The sequence below is a fragment of the Ovis canadensis genome, chromosome 3 (genome assembly GCF_042477335.2).
Source record: "Ovis canadensis isolate MfBH-ARS-UI-01 breed Bighorn chromosome 3, ARS-UI_OviCan_v2, whole genome shotgun sequence".
NCBI lineage: Eukaryota > Metazoa > Chordata > Mammalia > Artiodactyla > Bovidae > Ovis > Ovis canadensis.
Window position 1 is genome coordinate 46,728,357 of NC_091247.1, and position 20,921 is coordinate 46,749,277.

At 40.1% G+C, this 20,921-nt stretch overlaps 1 protein-coding gene across 4 annotated transcripts in view; it reads left to right on the forward strand.

The window, feature by feature from the left end:
- Positions 1 to 1,709: 1,709 nt before the first annotated feature.
- The window catches only part of USP34 (ubiquitin specific peptidase 34), a 230,772-nt gene continuing 211,560 nt past the window's right edge, over positions 1,710 to 20,921 (forward strand). For 3 of the 4 annotated variants that reach the window (XM_069580354.1, XM_069580356.1, XM_069580355.1), the window contains exon 1: positions 1,710 to 2,368. In XM_069580354.1, coding sequence (XP_069436455.1) covers positions 2,326 to 2,368 — 43 coding nt within the window. In that variant the 5' untranslated portion in view covers positions 1,710 to 2,325. The remainder of the gene's footprint in view (positions 2,369 to 20,921) is intronic. The other variant, XM_069580357.1, reaches the window with a different exon arrangement.

Below are 20,921 nucleotides of genomic sequence, written 5' to 3' on the forward strand. Positions count from 1 at the left end.
GTTTCACAGATCAGAGATAGGGGGTAGGTGAAGAAACAAAGTGAAAAGGCCATTAATCTTGCAAATAACTCCTAGAATGGCAAGCTCTGAGGCAGTGTATGTGTTAATTTCTTCCTTCCTGCCATCTACAGGTGGACAGGGGGTTCCGAACAAAGGCACTTTAACAGTAAGGCAGAGGGGCAGGACTCTCTGAAGCAGGCCATTATGTATGATTAAGATAACAAAAGCAGAGAAAAGCAAGTCATCGAAACAGTTCCAACGCGGAGTCAGAATTGGCTTTTCCCTGCAACAGACCTCTGCAGATTTCTGCTTATATTTCATTGGCAAGAACTCAAAACAATATGGGTAACCCTAGAGAAACAATTACATAATGTTTTAAATTTTTCATTTTATATTGCTGATTAACAACGTTGTATTAGTTTCTGGTGTGATTCAATTATACATGTATTTATTCTTTTTCAAATTCTTTCCCACATGTTATTACAGCATACTGAGCAGTGTTCATGACATTTTAAAGCAAACACCAAGAATCCCTGGGGCTTTCCTTTCACGTATCAAGCTTCCTGAGTCTCAGCTGCCACCAGTAAAACAAACTAGGGTTTGGTAAGTTTCCCTGTAGGAAGAGAAGAGGGGTGGGTGGGGATGCATGTTGGATCGACAATGGCTGCTACAGGATCCAAAGTCTGCAGAAACCCAAATTTTCTGGGAAAGCTGGGAAGAAGAGAAGACAATGGCAAAATAGTTACAGCTCCTAAGGATCACCTGCTCGGATGGAACAACTCAAAACAGGTTTAACAGAAACTTTACAGCATCAACTTAAAGCGGCAGAACGGCAAAGAAAACCGGCAAGGTGGTCCTCCAGTGAAGGGATGGTCTGATCTAACCTCGAGAAACTCTGTAAAAGAATTCCCACAAGGCCTCCAAAGCTCTCTGGCTACGGATCTCAAAGATGCTACTATGTAAACTGGACTTCTCAATCATATCTCTAAAGGAATGTACTAGATACAGAAATCAGTAAGGACAGTATCAGTGCAGGCGAGGAAGATTTTCCCCACGCTAGCTAATTGTTACAACAACAAACTTCAGCTGAATGGCCACTTCCCTCCACCTGTTCTTCATTCTCCGCTCTCCGACTTAATTCCCGTATTATGTGCTCTTCGCCGGGAAGCACACTACGTACGCTATGTCAGGTGAAAACTCAGGGTAATTCGTAGGGGGCCCTCTGGCGGAAAGAGAAGGAGCTGCCCGGGACACTTCACTCCGCCATTTCTAGTCACATCAATGTATCACTGCTCGAGGACACGCTCGCAGGTTAAGCCAGCCCGGGGCTGTTCCATTCTTCCAAAACCCCGCGGGGAGAGGGCTGCGTGTCCCCTCCTGGGCTGCGGCGTCGCTCCAGCCGGCTTCCCGGAACCCCAGCCTCCCGCAACCCCAAAGGCCTGAGTTTGGGTGAGGGAGACGAGACAAATGAGTACCAAGTCACCCTGGGGGACCCAGAGTTAAAATGGCCAAGCGCAGGGGCGGAGGACAGGGCGGTGAGAGTGACCCGGCGCTTGCTGGGCCTCCGGGCCCGCGGAGCGGCCTCGGTGGGCGACGCCGCGCAACCACGACCCGCTCGGAGCTCCGCCATCTTCTCCAACTCACCCGGACTCCCCCCGCGGCCGCGCTGGCTTCGCGCTTCCCTTCCGGCCGCTGACAGAGATCCGGGCTGGGCGGGGTGGGCGAGCGCGCGGAGGGGGTGGACCGAGGGCGGGGAGGCCCGACGGAAGAGGAAAGGGAGGGCGGCGAGCCGGCCGCGGCGGGGTGTGGGGCGTGCGGCGTGTGTGCGGAGGGAGAGGTGGGAGGCGAAGAGAGGGAGGGAGGCGCAGGAATGAGAGCGCGAGGCCCTTTTCGTCGGCTCCTTCGCCCGGACGGAAAAAGCCGAGCGCAGCCCGAACGCTCTATTAAAATGGCGGCGGCGTCGGCGGTGGCCGCGGCGTCTGGTCGGTGAAGTGACTCTGCTGCTTCGCTCCCCACCCGCCCCCTCCCTCCCTCTCCCCTCCCCCCGTCCTCCCCCCCCCCCCTTCCCCGCCGCCGGCGCCTCCGCGCCCCTCCGGCCTGCGCACCTCCCCTCGCCCCCCTCCACTCCCCCGCCCGCTCCAGGGACCGCCGGCCCCCTCCCCCATTCTCCAGCTCCCCGCCCCGTCCCCGCCGCCGCCCGCCCTCGTCGCCTCCCCGCCCCGCCGGCCGGCCGGCCCCCTCCTCCGCCTCTCTCCCCTCCCCCCTGCCGATCGGGATCAGTCAGTGCGATCCGAAGCGGGGGAGGGGGGGGGCGGCGGCCGAACGATGTGCGAGAACTGCGCAGACCTGGTGGAGGTGTTAAATGAAAGTAAGTAGCCGCGGCGGCGGCCTGTCGGGGTGTAGGGTTTGGGGTCCCCGCGCCGCTCTCCGGCCTCCCCGAGCTGCCGCGGCCTGCGGGAGGCGGCGGCCGAGCCGGCCGGCGTGCGGGCCTAGCGCCCCGGGAAGGTGCGCGGTGCCGCGGCCGCCGCGGCGCCTCGGGCCCAGCCCGGCCCGGTTACCTGGGCGCCCTAGAGGGGCCCGCCGCGGAGCTCCGGCCAGGCCGGGCCTGAGCGCTGTCCGCTCGGAAAGTTTCCTCATTACAGGTGTCAATTAACGAAGGCACTAATGATCCTTCGCCCCCTTCGCCCTGACGGGAAGGTGAGGCGAGGTGGGGTCCGAGTACCAGTCTCCTCTGCAGTCAACCCTTCGACCCTCCGGCCGCCCTCTTTGATTTTCAGCGTGCGGCCGAGGCCTCTTACCTGCTAATTTTCATTAAACTCCCTGGGAGGTGGTTGGTGGTTTTCCCCTCCCTTGGGGGTGTATAGGTGTGTTAAACCTTTCTGCCTGTCCTTAAATAGCTGAAAATGAGCTGTGATAGTGATAATTGGAACCCTTATATCTATTTTTTAAAAAATTAATGATGTCTCTTAGTGTACCAATCGTCGTTTTAATGATCAATTCTCTTATATCAAGGAGAGCACTGTAGTAGATACCATCCCGGGATAGTCATGGCCTGTGTCCTGGAATGAAAGGCCTTATTTCATATACTTTTGATTATTACAAAGCGTGCATTGCTCTTTTCTAGTTAGATTCCTTTAATTTATTTTACTCCAGACTCTTGTAAGATGGTATCTTAGCTTAAAGAAGCAAGGCATGTTGCAAGTTAACTATTTCTGGGCCCAAAGGCCTAGTTGGGCGACATGAATTAGATAAAAGATTAATTTACAAAAAGTTGAGGGTTGAGAAAATGTTCGTTTAGGAACAGCTTTTGTGGATTTTGGATTTGTGTTTTGTGCGTGGTATTTCGAAAGCCTGCCAAACTGTTTACTTTCTAATATTCTTTAAAACAACTTGATAATAAAATATATCATCTAGTTTGTGTTTGAGTTTAATGAGCAAAGGCAATAATAAAAGTGGAAGGGTTCTAGTTTACTTTCACCTCTATTTTCTTCCTGACAGGTGGAAGGAAGCAGGCTTTTGCACAAATTTATACTTTCCAGTATGTTTCACTCTAAAATTTCCTGGAATTTTAAGATTATTTGTATATATATATTTAAATTTTATAGTTGGAGGATAACTGCTTTATAGAATTGTGTGGTTTTCTGTCATATATCAACAAGAATCAGCCACAGGTACACCTTTGAGGTTATTTGTATATATTTTAAGATACTGTTATTTTTGGTGCAAGTGGTTTATGATACCATAAACTTAAGTCCTTAGTACTTATTTCAGTGAGCTGTATTTTATATATCTCAGATGCAAGTTGTGGGATTATGGCTTGATTATTTTGAAATTGGAAAGGATAGCTATGTTATTTTATATATTTTAATATTTTATTGAAGGATAATTGCTTTACAGAATTTTGTTGTAAGAACCCGCTTTTAATAGTTATGTTTAAAAATTAAAAACCTTAGACATGCTATCTAGAGAAGCTAAAGTTTGTTAATCCTTATCTTTTGAAAAGAGACATAATGAAAGAACCCCTACAATTTAGCACTTAGGGAAACTCTTAGAATTTAGCACTCACAAATGCAGTTGATTTATGGAGAGTTAGAAACTTGGCTTTTGTTACCTTTAATTAAATATGGTTAGTTGAGCCAGTTTCACAAACTGGCAGTGCAGACCCTCTAAAACTTCAGTTTAAGAATTTGACTTATAAATACTAATCTGACAAAGAAGCTTCCTTTAAAAAAAAATTACTTGAGCAATTTCATCTGTTGGTATATCAAGCTTTGACAAGTTGCTTGCCCCGTTCCTCTGTCTTAGGTGTTTTACATTTGTTTTCATTTTTTCTTTGTTTAGTTACTATACCTCAAACATAAGATGCTTAAGTTCCCTGAGAGCAGAGGGTGTTAACTATATCTCATTATAGTAACATTTATCCATGACTGGGTTGGAGCATGATGGTTGTAACTTGATAAAACTTGTAATTAAAATAAGTTATGTCTTTCTTGTAATCTCATTCACAATAATTGTACATGAAATCTCTTTTTTTATCCACCATACAGTTGTGCAAAGATGAACATCAGTTCATCCTAGATTAGAAATTCAGTTAAAGCCCCCAGATATTGCGTCTGTCTTTCTCTATAACTCCCTGAACAGTTTAACCAAAAGGATAAATAAGTATATTTTTTAGGTGGTGTGTTGGGAAGATGGAATTAAAATAAACTAAAAACTTACTTCTTGTTTAATTTGCAAACACTGATCAAACTTCAGTCTGTCTGGACACACTAGTAAATGCATAATGTAAAAATGTCGTGTTTTAAGTGAACAGGTAGACATGATGTGGATAGTAGAGCTTTATATCTAATATACTTAGAGTTTTGATAAGGTTAAGGACTTGCAGTGAAGTGTTTATTTTAAAAATAACAAAATGTGGTATAGTTAAAAATAGATGACAAAATAGCTTCCTCTTGTCATCAGTTTTTGATGAGAATATTGATATTAGTTACACCTCTACTCCTGCTGAGAATCTAAACCTCTCACCATAGAAATATGTACAGTATTCAGACAGAATTTTGTAGGTTAAGGGCCCACTAAAGTAATGTCTGTGGAACCAGGCTTAGGACTTGGTAATAAGGACCACATCATTCCCTTTTTTTAGTATAGTCTTGACAGATACTCTGAAACTTGAAATTAGTTTTCAAAATAACATTTGGCTTTAGTGTTAGAATAACCAGTTTCAACAATACTAACATATTTGAGTTTTCATATTCTTTCCAGTGCTTTGTTTTTAATAAGGAAGATGTTTTAAAAGTTTGGAATGTATTGAGTGAATTTTGCTCCTGTCAGTTTGGGGAGTTTCGTTCAGTTTAGGAAATAATTTTAAGTTTATATTCCTTTCCTTGTTGAGTTTGTATATTTGCTGCTTTTATAGCTACTTTTTTGAACTAGGTTACTAAATCTAAAACATTTGTGGATATAGATGAGAAGTTATGCTTTGGGCAATTAGCATATAGCTAGCTCAGCTAGTTAATTGAAGTCACTGCCTTGGTGAAGTAAATTTCTCTATAGCAGAGTGAAAATGGCTTTAAATGTACAGCCATCTTTTGAACCATTTGTTTGTTGTGGATTTTACTCTGTGTGTTTAGTAAATTACACTTTGCCAGATGTTTTAAATGGGCAATTCATTTGTCTTTCCGAGCTGTCCTTTGTGATAGGTAGGAGCAGGTATTGGTATTGCAATTTTTTTTTTTGGCCTTGCCACGTGGCTTTCAGGATCTTAGTTTCCTGACCAGGAATGGAACCAAGGCCCACTACAGTGAAAGCATGGAGTCCTAACTACTGGATCACCAGGAAACTCTAGTATCTCAGTTTTAAAGGTGAAAAAGTTGAACCTCAGAAAGACTAAATGATTGGCTGGAGATCACCTGTCACCTGCTTAGTAGTCTTATCTAAGTTAGAACTTGGGCTACTCTGGTACCAGTATCGGCAGAATAATTGCTTGCATTTTTACTTTCTTATTGGGCTTCCCTGATAGCTCAGTTGGTAAAGAATCCACCTGCAATGCAGGAGACCCTAGTCCGATCCCTGGGATGGGAAGATCCGCTGGAGAAGGGATAGGCTACTCATTCCAGCATTCTTGGGCTTCCCTGGTGGTTCAGCTGGTAAAGAATCCGCCCGCAATGCCGGAGACCTGGGTTTGATCCCTGGGTTGGGAAGATCCCCTGGGGAAGGGAAAGGCTACCCACTTCAGTATTCTGGCCTGGAGAATGCCATAAACTGTATAGTCCATGGGGTCACAAAGAGTATAAGGCTAAGTGATTGGCTGAAGATCACCTGTCACCTGCTTAGTAGCATTATCTAAGCTAGAACTCAGGATACTCTGATATTAGTATTTGTAGAATAATTCTGTTTGCATTTTTATTTTTAAAGAATATTGAGCCATTTGTGTTGGGAACTTAATTAGTTCTTTGAGGTAGGTACCTTATCACCCCTTTTTAGATAAGAGAACCAAGGATTAGGGTCACTAGACTTTATTTGGTGGAGTCAGGATTTGTAGAGGGCTTAATCTCAGGTTGGGCTAAAAGCTCATGCTCTTTAACAATTAGGCTATGCTGTATAATGGAGAAGGCAATGGCACCCCACTCCAGTACTCTTGCCTGGAAAATCCCATGGACGGAGGAGCCTGGTAGGCTGCAGCCCATGGGGTCGCTAAGAGTCGGACACAACTGAGGGACTTCACTTTCACTTTTCACTTTAATGCATTGGAGAAGGAAATGGCACTCCACTCCAGTGTTCATGCCTGGAGAATCCCAGGGATCGGGGAGGCTGGTGGGCTGCCGTCTGTGGGGTCGCACAGAGTCGGACACAACTGAAGCGACTTAGCAGCAGCAGCAGCATAGTGTATAAACTTTATGATGATCTATTCAAATGGAAGACATGAGTACACTGATTGGCAAAATAAAAAATTACTAAATTTTTAAGTGTTTTCACAAGTTTGGGCTTGATTCTGTACTCGCTGTAAAAAGAATTTATAAGTGGTGGTAAATGTAGCCGAATGGTAGTCTGTCTTAATATATCTTAATATTTATCACTAATGAGCTCTTTAATAAACCTCACATTTCTAGGGTTTTAAAAATATAAGTATATAAGCATGAAATAATCATTAGTAATGTAACATTTTTTGGTAGACATTTAATTCTAAAACTTGAACTGATTGGAAATTTGATTTTACTGCAATATAGTACCAAATGACTAAATTTTTTATTTCAGTAAATCTTGCCAAGATTATATTCTCTTAAAATAGTTACTGTTTGAAATATTATTTTTCAAAAGTAGTAGAGTTTCAACTCATACATCTTTATAAAGTAACTTATAAATCATAAAGCACTAGTAGATTATTACTAGCTATCTGCATTGTCAGTGATAACTTGATATCTAGCTATAGCACTGTATTTATGAAATATTTTAATATTTTTAATATGTTTAATAATGATAGTATCTATATTTTTACCTTACAAGTATTTATGTGTGGGTTGAATGTGTATTAATGAGAATTTTTATTTTTTTCAGAAAGTGTGAAACTTTTCAGTAATGACCAAGGTGTTTCCAAATGGGCTGTGCTCCCTTTCTCTCCTTCATTTACTCTTATTTTTCTTGATTGCAGGTTGCAGGGACTTCCCCTGGCAGTCCAGTAGTTAAGCTCCATGCTTCCACTGCAGGGTTGTGGGTTACTTTCCTGGTGGGGGAACTAAGATCCCATGGCATGTCCCCTTCCTCCCCAAAACCCCCCCAAAACTATTCAAGTTTAAGTCACCCATAATCTTACTATCCAATGATGATTTCTGGTAATGCTTTGAAGTATTTTTACATCATATTTTTTAGGTACATATTTACATTTTTTTTTTTCTGATGGCACTACATGGTTTGTGGACTCTTAATTCCCCTGCTAAGAATTGAACCAGAGCCCTCAGCAGTGACTGGGCCTCAGCCATTGGACCACCAGGGGGGTCCCAGCAGTTTTAAAATTGAGAATGAGATATATATATATATATATATATATATATATATATATAGTAGCTTTTCTCACCTAAGATTGTTTGATCGTTTCCCTTAACTTTTTTAAAACATGTTTTTGTCTGTATGATGTCCTATTTTGTATGCAATTTAATTTTTCTTCATGGTATTCTTGTTTTCGGTTCTTCAGTATTACAAATAAAGCTGCAAATGAACATCCTTGCATATAAATCTTTAATCACTGGGTTTTTAAAAATAGATTCTTAGAAGTGGTTAAAAATACAAACTTTTAGAAGTGGTTTTAAAAATGTAAACTTCTTTGTTTTATATGTCTAATTGCTTTCCAGAGAGGATATACTGATTTCTATTCTTTCAGTAGTGTTTTTGCAACTTAAGCACTCTCACTTTTGCTGAATATTTCAGCAAAAAATGTGATAACCAATTTTAAACACTCATTTTTATTGGCTGTTTGCATTTCTTATTTAATGTGGTGGTGGTATTCTTTTCCTACTCTTTAGGTTTTAATGTTTTGTGTTATAAAAGCTGTTCACTTACTAAGTGTATCAACCCTAGGTTTAATTTATCATGTACTCCCCCCCCTTTTTGTGTGCTTTTTCACTTTATTTTTAATGATGTGCTCAGTTGCTCCTCAGTCATGTCCAACTCTTTGCCACCCTTTGTAGACCACCAGGCTCCTCTGTCCATGGGATTTCCCTGGCAAGAATACTGGAATGGATTGCCATTTCCTTCTACAGGGGATATTCCTGACCCAGGGATCAAACCCGCATCTCCTGTGTCTCCTTCATTGCAAGTAGATTTTTTACCCACTGAGCCACATTGAGAGCTCCATCACAGCAGTTTGGCCCAAACTCATGTTTCTAGCTGCAGTTCTCACTTTTTTCTGTGAGGCTTTCTTAAAACTTTTCCAGTCTCTCTTAAAATGACAACATATACCTTTCGTTTAGAATATGCACTTAAGTTACAGCCCACCCCCTGCCGCCCCCACCTTTTTTTTTTAAAAAAACAAGAGCCTTCCTTGCTGGATGCTGAATTTCTTAAAGTTAGGGATCATGTTTTGTTTCTTTTCTTAGTACTAATAGGGCTTCCCTGGTGTCTCAGACAGTTGAGAATCTGCCTGCAAATACAGGAGACCTCGGTTCAGTCCGTGGGTTGGGAAGATCCTCTGGAGTAGGGAATGGTAATCCACTCTAGTATTCTTGCCTGTAATATCCCATGGACAGAGGAGCCTGGTGGGCTACAGTCCATGGGGTTGCAAAGACTCAGACATAACTGAGTGACCAGCATACATGTTAGTAATAATACAGTGCCCTGTAGAGAGTAGGTGCTTAGTGAACATTTTAGGTAATGGAAAGTTCTTGAAGAATATGATTGCCTAGGTAAACCAGTGTTCCTGGGCCTCTTGTGAGTAGTGATGTAGATATGAGAGTTTGTGGATGAAATATACAGATTGTGTCACATATGTTATGTACTTATACAAAATACACACACCAAGCTGCTACATTCTAAATTAATAGGTAATGCAGAAAGGCTATATTTTTTTTCTATATAGATGGTGAGATTTGAGTCTGGGATGAACATACACTAAATTACATTTATTTAAAACTTTATATACTAGGAAAATGATTGGACTTTTAACTTTAATGTGATTAACACTTGTTAATGTTATTTTTCTTTAAAATTCTATAGAAATTAAAAAGTCTCCAAATGTAGGTTACTCAGTTAATTGGGATTTGATGTAGTTTACACTTGGCCTCCTCTTGCACTTTTTTTTTTTAAACTGTGGTAGAGACAACTTTCTCTTGTCCTGGCTATAACCTCTTCTAGAGAGAGACCTTATCCAGCTTACATCCCCTGAAAGGCCCTTCTCTTTAGCCATCGCTGATTGGATTCCAGATAGACTCCCGACCTGGTGGATTGGTGGGACCAATGTCCATGAATCAGATATTTCCTGTCAGAATGTTTGAACTAAAGAACAGGTAGCTGTGAGTAGCCAAACTAGAATTAGTGCTTTGGCTAGCTGACGTGAAGGAGCAGCAACATTGAACAAGTGGAGGCAGGTATTTACAGAGGAGAATTGGGGCAAATTGTGAAAACAGTTGACATGGAAGCTCTATAAAGAGACAGAAGTTAATATCCTGATGGCTTTCTTTCTTTATATACATATATATACACACACATATACATATATATATTTACACATGCATATATATATATATATATTTTTTTTTTTTCTTTTTTTGGCTGTGCTGGGTCTTAGCTTTGGCATGTGGATCTTTAGTTGTGGCGTGTGGGCTCTAGTTGCCCAACCAGGGATTGAACCTGGATCCCATGTATTGGGAGCATGGTGTCTTAGCCACTCTACCACCAGCGAAGCCCCTGTTCCTGCCACCCCTTCCCCAGATGTGCCTTTCTAATACTGAAGCCAGAGCTCCTTTTTAGCTGTCTCCTCTGTACATACCATTTGAGTTAATGTGCAACCAAAAGAGTTTTGATTCCAGTATTGCCACATGATGAGCTCTCCAATATTGGAGATGAGGTATAATCTTTACCTGTGAGTGCTTCGTTATAATCTGGTTTATTTTCTTGGAACATGTTGAGCAAAGTGTCATCTGTAGTGTTTGGTGGCAGAAGAACATTTAGGAACCCGTATTGTTACTTACTTATCTCTCTACCAGGGTGCTTAGTCTTTGAAGAAAATGAAAGTAGCTCTGTTGCTTTTCTTTCTAAAAAGGATACCTGCTTTTTTAGAAAAAACCCAAATAGTGCTGAATATAAAGAAGAAAATTAGGATAACCTGAAACTCTGCTTTCAGGTAAGAGATCATGTTGTAGTAAACATCTCTTAAGTCATTCTTTTTCTCTTTCCTCAGATACACTGTTTTATGTAGACAAACTAATTATATGTTACTCTGTTACTTTTATTGATACTAAGTAGGTTCCTTTCCTGTTCATATGTACTTACATTGTCCTTTTTTATGGCTTTAGTGTAGTATTCCATTGTTTGATCATATACTAACGAGCATTTGGTTTGTTACCTGACGTTGGAATTGTCTGATTATCACCTTACATATGGTCTCTCAAATCAGATTGCAAAGTAGCTCATAGAGCATATCTGGAAGGAAATCTGGCAATATGATGAAACTTTATTTTTAAAAAATATTTATTTAGATAAAACTTTAAAAACTATCCTTACAGTGTTAGAGCTCATGAGTGTAAAGACTTCATAGTCTTAGAAGTGTTTATTCTGACTCTGCGGTTTGTGAGCTGTTTTAGCAGTGTATTGGTTCTAAATCACCACAAGACAAAATTGGAAGGGACTTTTTACTCTGGGTAACTTTGCTGCTAGACTCATGAACTTTATTCTGATTATTGAGAAAGGCTCAGTAACCAGTGATAAATGTAGGAGTTTAAGAGCAGTAGTAAGAGCACTGCTACTGCGAAGTCGCTTTAGTCGTGTCCGACTCTGTGTGACCCCATAGACGGCAGCCCACCAGGCTCTGCCGTCCCTGGGATTCTCCAGCCAAGAACACTGGAGTGGTTTGCCATTTCCTTCTCCAGTGCATGAAGGTGAAAAGTTAAAGTGAAGTCTCTCAGTCGTGTCCAACTCTTAGCGACCCCATGGACTGTAGCCTACCAGGCTCCTCCGTCCATGGGATTCTCCAGGCAAGAGTACTGGAGTGGGGTGCCCTTGCCTTCTCCAAGTAAGAGCACTAGCTCAGAATAAATGGAAACTTAAGAAAATACTTAAGACAATAGAGCTTTTACATTATGTTCAAAGTAAGATAAATAAGGGGACAATGGACCCACTGCTTGGTAGAGTGGTATAATAGAGGGTGGTGGTCAGCAGAATGTTCTTTTACTCTAATACTTTGTTTCCATTTTCCCTTCTAAGAGGAATCCCCTAACTGTAAGGATAAATCATATATTAAGAAGGAATCTAACCTCTAGATTGGTAAGGAATGATGAGAGCTTTCTTAGAGTGTTCAGAGAAAAAATTTTCAGGAATGGTACATTCCTTTCAGTGAAGGAGATAAAGCTATGGTTCTGTGTGATTATTAACCTTTAGCTTATTAAGTTTCAAGAAGAGCGGAAATTGGCAAGTATTATCTTTGGTTATTCCTCCCACCACCTCCTCATTTTGGGAACTGTGAGAGAAACTTGCCACTATTAAATAATCACTCACTAAAGAGTGAACAGATAGTAAAAAAATTGATGTGATACTAGTAATTTATGTTAAACCTGTCATATTTTGATTATATCAAATCACACAGAATCTGAAGCTTTCCTTGTAAAACAAGATGAAATTTTTTTGGTTTTCTTTTTTTTTTTAGTTGACTTGGAGAGACATCATTGGTGGTAAGCCATAGGGTCTTATCCTTAATTTTTTTTTTCTTCAAGATTTTCAGTAAAGATCCTTGGTTTATGAACTGTTCCTTCGAGTGGCATTGCTCCTGTTTCAGTAGAGTGAAGTTGACTTTGGAATCTCCTTCTTAGTTTTAAAATGAAAAACTCATTTTGATCTATTTTGTAAATTAGAGTTACATTAAGATTTTGGGAGGAGAAAGGGGGATAGTAGCTGCTTTATAAATAAGCTCGAAAACCATTAACAATATTGGTGCTCAGAAAGTCAACACATTCTGAAACTCCATGTATAATGGGTAGTACAGTGCTTATGAGTTGGAATATTGTATTGAATTGTATACAACACAATGACAATCTACTTGTGAAGCTATTTGAATATTGTGTAATTTCACATATCTTCATGGCACCCGAATGATTTGGCCAAGATTACACAGCTAATAAGTAGCAGAGCTAGGACTGGAATTTAGTTCTTACTCTTACTCGGTATACCTTTCTCTAACCATGTTCTTTTTTTATTTTTTTAAAGAGGAACTTCACTATGGGAGTTGGAAGTGAAGTGAAGTTGCTCAGTCGTGTCCAACACTCTGCAACCCCATGGACTGTAGCCTACCAGGCTCCTCCGTCCATGGGCTTCTCCAGGCAAGGATACTGGAGTGGGTTGCCATTTCCTTCTCCAGGGGATCTTCCCCACCCAGTGACAGAACCGGGTCTCCCGTGTTGCAGGCAGACACTTTGCCCTCTCAGCCACCAGGGAAGCCCTTGAAAACCTGTTAAAGGAACTATAGAGATTGTGCATGTGCGTGTTCAGTCATGTCTGACTTTTTTCGACTCCATGGACTGTAGTCTGCTAGGCTTCTTTGTTCTTGGAATTTTCCAGGCAAGAGTACTGGAGTGGGTCACCATTTCCTTCTCCAGGGGATCTTTCCAACCCAGGGGTCGAACCTGTGTCTTTTCTGCATTGGCAGGGGATTCTTTACCACTGGTCCACCTGGGACGCTCATAGGCAGATTAATTGTGACTAAAGTGGATTAGGCAAGGTTTCAAGGAAAGTGAAGGATGAACTGATCCTTTCAGTTCAGTTCAGTCTCTCAGTTGTGTCCGACTCTTTGCGACCCCATGAAGTGCAGCATGCCAGGCCTCCCTGTCCATCGCCAACTCCCGGAGTTCACTCAGACTCAACGTCCATCGAGTCTGTGATGCCATCCAGCCGTCTCATCCTATGTCGTCCCCTTCTCCTCCTGCCCCACATCCCTCCCAGCATCAGATTCTTTTCCAGTGAGTCAACTCTTCGCGTGAGGTGGCCAAAGTACTGGAGTTTCAGCTTTAGCATCATTCCTTCCAAAGAACACCCAGGGCTGATCTCCTTGCAGTCCAAGGGACTCTCAAGAGTCTTTTCCAACATCACAGTTCAAAGGCATCAATTCTTCGGCACTTGGCTTTCTTTATGGTCCAACTCTCACATCCATACATGACCACTGGAAAGACCATAGCCTTGACTAGACGGACCTTTGTTGGCAAAGTAATATCTCTGCTTTTGAATATGCTATCTAGGTTGGTCATAATTTTCCTTCCAAGGAGTAAGCATCTTTTACCTGGATGGAATAGTTACTATGGTTTGTGGATCGCTGCATGACACAGGCACTCTCATCTCATCCTCACACCTGCTTTGTTTTCTTTCAGTGATGTTCTTTACTGCCATTGAGCTTTTCTTTTCCCCTGGAACTTAATTGCCTTTCTGTGCCTTTAATTTTCAGAGAGGCCTTTATTAAACATCCAATCTGAAGTAGTTCTAGTTCTTATCCTTAATAGCACTTACCACAGTTGAGAATTATGTACTTACTTTTATTTTCTTGTGTAATGTCTTTTTATTTTTGGCTGCTTTGCCTGGCTTCCAGAATCTTAGTTCCCTACCAGGGATCAGGCCTGCGCCCTCTGCAGTGAAAGTGCGGAGTCCTAACCATTGGGATTGCCAGGGAATTCTCTTCGGTGTCTTTGTTATGTAGGGTTGCAAGTTCTGTGGTTGTGAGTCTTAAATTAACTAAGTTTCGCAGTGCCTACACATACTGGGATCGATCCGTATCTGTTAAAATATTTGAAAAATCTTATGGTCACTGTAGGTGGTTACTGGAAGATGAGGGTAGGCTGGATGTGGTAGGTTTTCCTGTTTTCTCAGTTTGGGGGGGTATTTCAAAGTACTGTCAGTCCTTTTATGATGTCCTGCTTTGTACCCCAGCTTCATTGAAAGGTACTTCATTGATGAAAAAAAAAATTTTCATTTTGTCAGTTCCCCGCCACCCCCCATGTTCCTTGATTTTTAGCACCTCTAGAATAAAAGTCTAAGATTGGGAATTAGTTTCTGAAGCCAAGTTGGGACTCTGCATGGACCAGGAAGAAAACCCTATTTAGCAGAAAGAAAAAGGAATTTTTAAAAGCCAGTCAAGGTGTGTGCTGTGTTCTGGTATGGTCTACTCTTTGTTTGATTTTGTTTTTTAACTTAAACAGTGTTGTGTTAATTTCTGCTGTACAGTGAAGTGATTCAGTTATGTATGTATATACATTATTTTTTATATTTTCTTCCCATTATGGTTTGTCACAGGATATTGAATATAGTTCCCTGTGCTATACAGTAGGACCTTGCTGTTTATCCATTCTATCTGTAATAGTTCGTGTCTGCTAACCCCAAAATCCCACTCCATCCTTCCCTCACCTCACCTTCCCCTTGGCAGCCACAGGCCTGTTCTCTTTGTGAGTCTGTTGCTGTTCTGAGGTAGGTTCATGTGTGTTATATTTTAGATTCCACATATAAATGACAGATTCTGACTTACTTGACTTAGGATGGTGATCTCTGTGTCCATCCATTTGCTGCAGATGGCATTCTTTCTTTCTTTTTTATGGCTGAGTAGTAGACCATTGTGTATGCCACATCATCTTTATCCATCTGCCTGTCAGTGATTATTTACAGTGTTCCATGTCTTGATATTGTAAATAGTGCTGCTATGAACATAGGGGTAGATGTATCTTGTTATAGTTTTGTCCAGATATGTGCCCTAAAGTGGGGTTGCTGGATCATTTGGCAGTTTTATTTTTAGTTTTTTGAGGAACCTCTGTACTGTTACCCATAGGGGCTGCACCAATTTACATTCCTACCAACAATGAAGGAGAGTTTCCTTTTTTCCTGGTGTGGTCTACTCTTAATCTAAGATCCATATAATATTACAAAGACTCTTATTTCTCTGTGGCTTGCTTTGCTGTGCTTCCTTGGTTTGGCATTTCTCATAGTAGCAGAAATGGCTACTGCACACCAGCTTTGTACCACACCAGAAGCCACATATTTATACTACGCAAAGCAAAGCAGAATGTTTTCTGAAACCTACTGTATAAGAACAAAGAAGCTACTTTTTCCAAAACCTTGCTAGCAGATGGTGCTTCATAGATCGTTGGCCTTATTTCTAAAGTAGAGTTCAGAGAGGATAGATTTTGGTTGACTTAAACTGATGACCCATTCCTAAAGCTGATCCCAGCAAACCTCAGATTTAAAAAAGGTATTTTCCCCAGAGAAATTTGGCATGTTGTGATTATACAGAAGGTGAAATTGTTGTGGGACAGCAAGGACATAGATACTTAGTACATTGTACTATACTGAAAACTCCATTTTTGTAACTTTTGGAAGTTTTATAATTTTATTTGACAGTCAGTGATTAGTTCTCATCTATAAAGTTTTGGAAGTGATGACAGGTACCTAAGTAACCAATGTATTGAGTTTGTTTATTGAATATTCATCCTCATTGTGGTTTTTGGATAACCACACACAGAAACAGTATGGGACAGTTCTTACTCCTTTGGTCCTTACTGCTTTGTTGAGCCCAGTGTCAATGGGCACATCTGGACATTCTGTCTCCTTAATGGCAAATTTCTGGATCTCTTTCAGTGCCTGAGGGGCACACTTCTTGATGCTCACTCTGTGGATGCACTCATGAATGTTGATGGTATATTTTCTCATCACTAACCAGAATGGTTGAATGGTCTTATTCTCGTCACCCATCTTTGTGGGAGTCATTCTGCTGGGTTCAGGTTGGAAGACTGAAAATCATTTCTTAATATTCTGTTTACTGACTTGATTATTTTTTATGTGTCTTTATCTCTATATTTAAATACTTTTTTCAGTATATAACATATATTGAATATTTAGCATTTGTAAAGCATTTGCTCTGCTCTGTTGTTGTTCTGTCACTAAGTCACGTCTATTTGTGTTGTGACCCGATGAACTTCAGAATGCCAAGCTTCCCTGTCCTTCTGTCTCCTGGAGTTTGCTCACACCCTTGTCCACTGTGAGTCACTCATGGCTATCTAAGCAACCATCGAATCCTCTGCCGCTCCTTCTCCTCTTGCTCTCAATATTTCCCAGCATCAGGATCTTGTCTTGTGAGTTGGCTCTTTGAATCAGGTGGCCAGTGTATTAGAGCTTCAGCATCAATCCTTCCAATGAAAATTCATGGTTAATTTCCTTCAATATTGACTGGTTTGCTCTCCTTGCTGTCCAAGAGACCCTCAAGAGTCTTCTCCAGCACCACAGTTCAAAAGTATCAGTTTTTTGGCACTCAGCCTTCTTTATGGTTCAGCTCTCACATCCAAACATGACTACTGGAAAAATCATAGTTTTGACCAGATGGGCCTTTTTTGGCAAAGTAATGTGTCTGCTTTTTAATACACTGTCTAGTTTTTTAAATTTCGTGGCTCTGGTCACTGTCCGCAGTGATTTTGGAGCCTAAGAAAATAAAATCTGTCGCTATTGCCACTTTTTCCCCGTCTATTTGCCATGAAGTGATGGGTCCAGATGCCATGATCTTAGTTTTTTTGAATGTTGAGTTTTAAGCCAGCTTTTTTGTGTCTCTTTCACACTCGTCAGGAGGCACTTTTTAGTTTCTCTTCACCTTCTGCCATTAGAGTGATATCATCTGCATATCTGAGGTTGCTGATATTTTCTGGCAGTCTTGATTCCAGCTTGTGATTCATCCAGCCTGGCATTTCGCATAATGTACTCTGCATATAAGTTAAATAAGCAGGGTGACAATATACAACCTTGGCATATACTCCTTTCCCAGTTTTGAACTAGTCAGTTATTCGTGTCTGGTTTTAACTGTTTCTTCTGGTCCTGCATATAGGTTTCTCAGGAGACAGGTTAAGTAGCCTGGTATTCCTATCTCCTTAAGAATTTTCCACAGTTCATTGTGATCCACACAGTCAAAGGCTTTAGCATTGTCAGTGAAGCAGAAGTAGATTCTTTTTGGGGGAATTTCCTTGCATTTTCTATGGTCCAGCAGATGTTGATAATTTGATTCATGGTTCCTCTGCCTTTTCTAAATCCAGCTTGTACATTGAACCTGAAAGTTCTAGGTTCACGTACTGTCTAAGCCTAGCTTGAAGGCTACTGTGGTAGATATAGAAATACCTTTAGATGTGTATCTGCCCTTAAGGAAGATTAGAGAACAGTACAGTTGAGGCAGTATGATAGTTGAGGCAGTATGATAGTTGAGTGAGCTCTATGACAGACCTGAGCTCAAGTCCTGTTTCTGTCATGTAGTAGGTCTCTGGCTTTGGTTAAGTTCCTTAATCTCTTAGTGTCTTATTATTTACTTGAAAATGAGGGTGATAACACCTAAAATGCAGGGCTTTGTGAAGATTAAATAAGATAATGCATATCAACGCTTAACATAGTGCCAGTTTGTAAGAAACATACAAAAAACAATGGTGTGTGAGGTAAAGTGTTAAATTCCATTAGAGTATGTATAGCTGAAGTGCAATGAAAGGAGTAACTTTGGTATATATTACTCCAGCTAATTTTCTGTGAATACTTATAAAAAATTGAGTTCATTTGTACTCTTCTCTTCTCTTATGAATGTTTTCTCATATCCTTATGCTTATTTGAGAACAGAATTTAATGGCATCCTACTTTAAGTCTTTTGAATGTAACATATTTAACTAGTGTTTTCCTGTGAAGAAAAAAAAAATTAAAATACCCTTGAGCATAGAAACCTAGGTCATGTCCAGGGTCAATAAATAGAAACTTCTAAGACTTTTATTGCTCAGTTGCCTTCTAGAAGGGTTCTACTAGTTTACACCCCAACAGCAGTGTTTGAGAGTGCCTGTTCGTTTGCATTAGATATTTAAAAAATTTCATGTGGTAGGGGAAAACAGATATAGTTATTATCCTAAACTACTTGATTCCTGCAACAGTTCAGATTTTAAGGTGTTACTGCATTGTTTGTACTGATGTATTTGGTTCTTAAGTTTTAGTAGCGAGTAGTCTATTGTTTAGAAAGACTTTTCCCATTCTGAGATCACATATTCTTTGCTATTTTTTCCAGTTTTTATGAGTTTTTTAGTTTTTAATCCATCTGGAATTTATTTTGGTGTATTATAAAGTAGATCTAATATTCTTTCAAACTACTATTCATTGATTCTAGCATCCATCTGTTTTTTTCACTGTTTTGATATGCCATCTAATTTTTGAGTGTATTCCTAGAGGTCTATTTTTAAGCTTTTTATTGTTTGTTTGGTTTTACTTTAGTCACTTCATGATACAGTGTAGCACCTGACAATATTAAACTACATTACTAGTGAAAAGTTATTTATTCCTTGAGATAAAACTTCAGAATTCTTTTGTTGTTGTGTTGCCCTCCTCCACCCACATTCTGTTGATATTAAAAAAATTTTTTTGTTGGAATTTTTTGAAATTGTATAATGTTTATAAATAGCAGGAATTGACGTCTTACAGTATTGATTCTTCCACTTCTGGAAGCATAATGTGCTTTCCCATTTATATATTTTTCTCTGTTTCTTTGTGAAATATTGTGGGGTTTTCCCTTTATGTAGATTCTGCGCATTCCTAGGTATTTTTGTGTCTTATTATTAATGGAATTTGTACACACGTTTATCATTATTTTACTTTATTTTTGGTAGCAATTTTGAGATACATACAAGTCACTCATTAAAACTGTACAACTTGATGGCTTTCGGTGTATTCACAGAATTGTGCAATTTTTACCGCAATTTTAGAGCACTTTCATGACCTCAGAAAGAAACCCTACACCTTTTAACTATCACTATAAATCCCCTGCCTTTCCAGCCCTAAGCAACAGTCTACTTCCTCTATGTATCTGCCTATTTTGAATCTTTCATACAAATGGAATTATAGTATATCTTGTGACTAACTGCTTTTACTTAGCATTTTCAAGGTTCATCCATATTGGAGAATGTATCAGATCTTCATTCCTTTCTGTAACTGAGTAATATGCCGTTGTATGAACATACCACATTTTGTTATTAATAATTCATTCATCAGTTGATAGACATTTGAGTTGTTTCTACCTTTTGGCTTTTATGAATAATGCTTCTGTGAACATGTGTGTAAAAAGTTTTCCATGGACTTAGTTTTTATTTCCCACAGGTTATACCTGGGAGTTGAATTATTTGGTTAAGTGGTAACTCAGTTTTATTTTTTCAAAAACTGCCACACTGAGATGGAGGTTCAAGAGAGAGGGGACATATCTAATATAGGGATGATTCATGTTGATATATGGCAGAAACCAGCACAATAATGTAAAGCAATTATCCTCCAATTAAATAAATTTAAATAAGTGGATTTATGTTAGCACAGTATTTGCAATAAATAAATAAATAACCACCAAAAACCACCAAACTATTTTCCAAAATGCTGCAACATTTTATATTCCCTTTAGCAGTGTATGAGGATTCCAGTTTCTTAACCTCCTCAATCAATACTTGTTATTTTGACTGTTCTAGCCATCCTAGTGATCTTACAGTGGTATCTCATTGTGGTTTTGATTTGCATTTTTCTGATGAATAATGATGAATATCTTTTCATATGCTTATTTGTTACTTGTGTATTTTTTTTGGAGAAATGTTCTTTGAGATCCTTTGCTTACTTTTTAATTGGGTTATTTATATTTTTATTATTGGGTTGTAAGAGTTTGCAGTTTCCTCCCCCATACTGTAGGTAGTTGTTTCACTTTATCAGTACTGTTCTTGGAAGCACAAAAGGTTTTAATGTTGAAGTTTAATTAATTAATTTATTTTGTTGCTTATGCTTTGGGTATCTCATCTATTTCCAGAATCTATTGCCAAATCCAAAGGCATGAAGATTTACCCCTATGTTTTCTTCTAAGTTTTATAGTTTTGGCTCCCATATTTAGATCTTTTATCCATTTTGAGTCAGGTTTTTGTACATGGTTCGGGATAAGGGTCCAACTTCATTTGTTAGCATGAGCCTGTCCAGTTGTTTCAGCACCATTTGTAGAAGGTGGCATTTTGCTGTGAGTGGTCTTGGCAGCTTTGTTGGAAACCTGTTGACCATGGATGCATGGGTTTGCTTTTGTATTCTCATTTCTGTTTTGTTGATTTGTATGTCTTGATTACTGTAGCTTTTTAGTAGTATTTGAAATGGGAAAGTGTGGATCTTCTTTTTTGAAATTGTTTTTGGCTGTTCTGGGTTTGTTGAGTTTCCATATGAATTTTACAGTT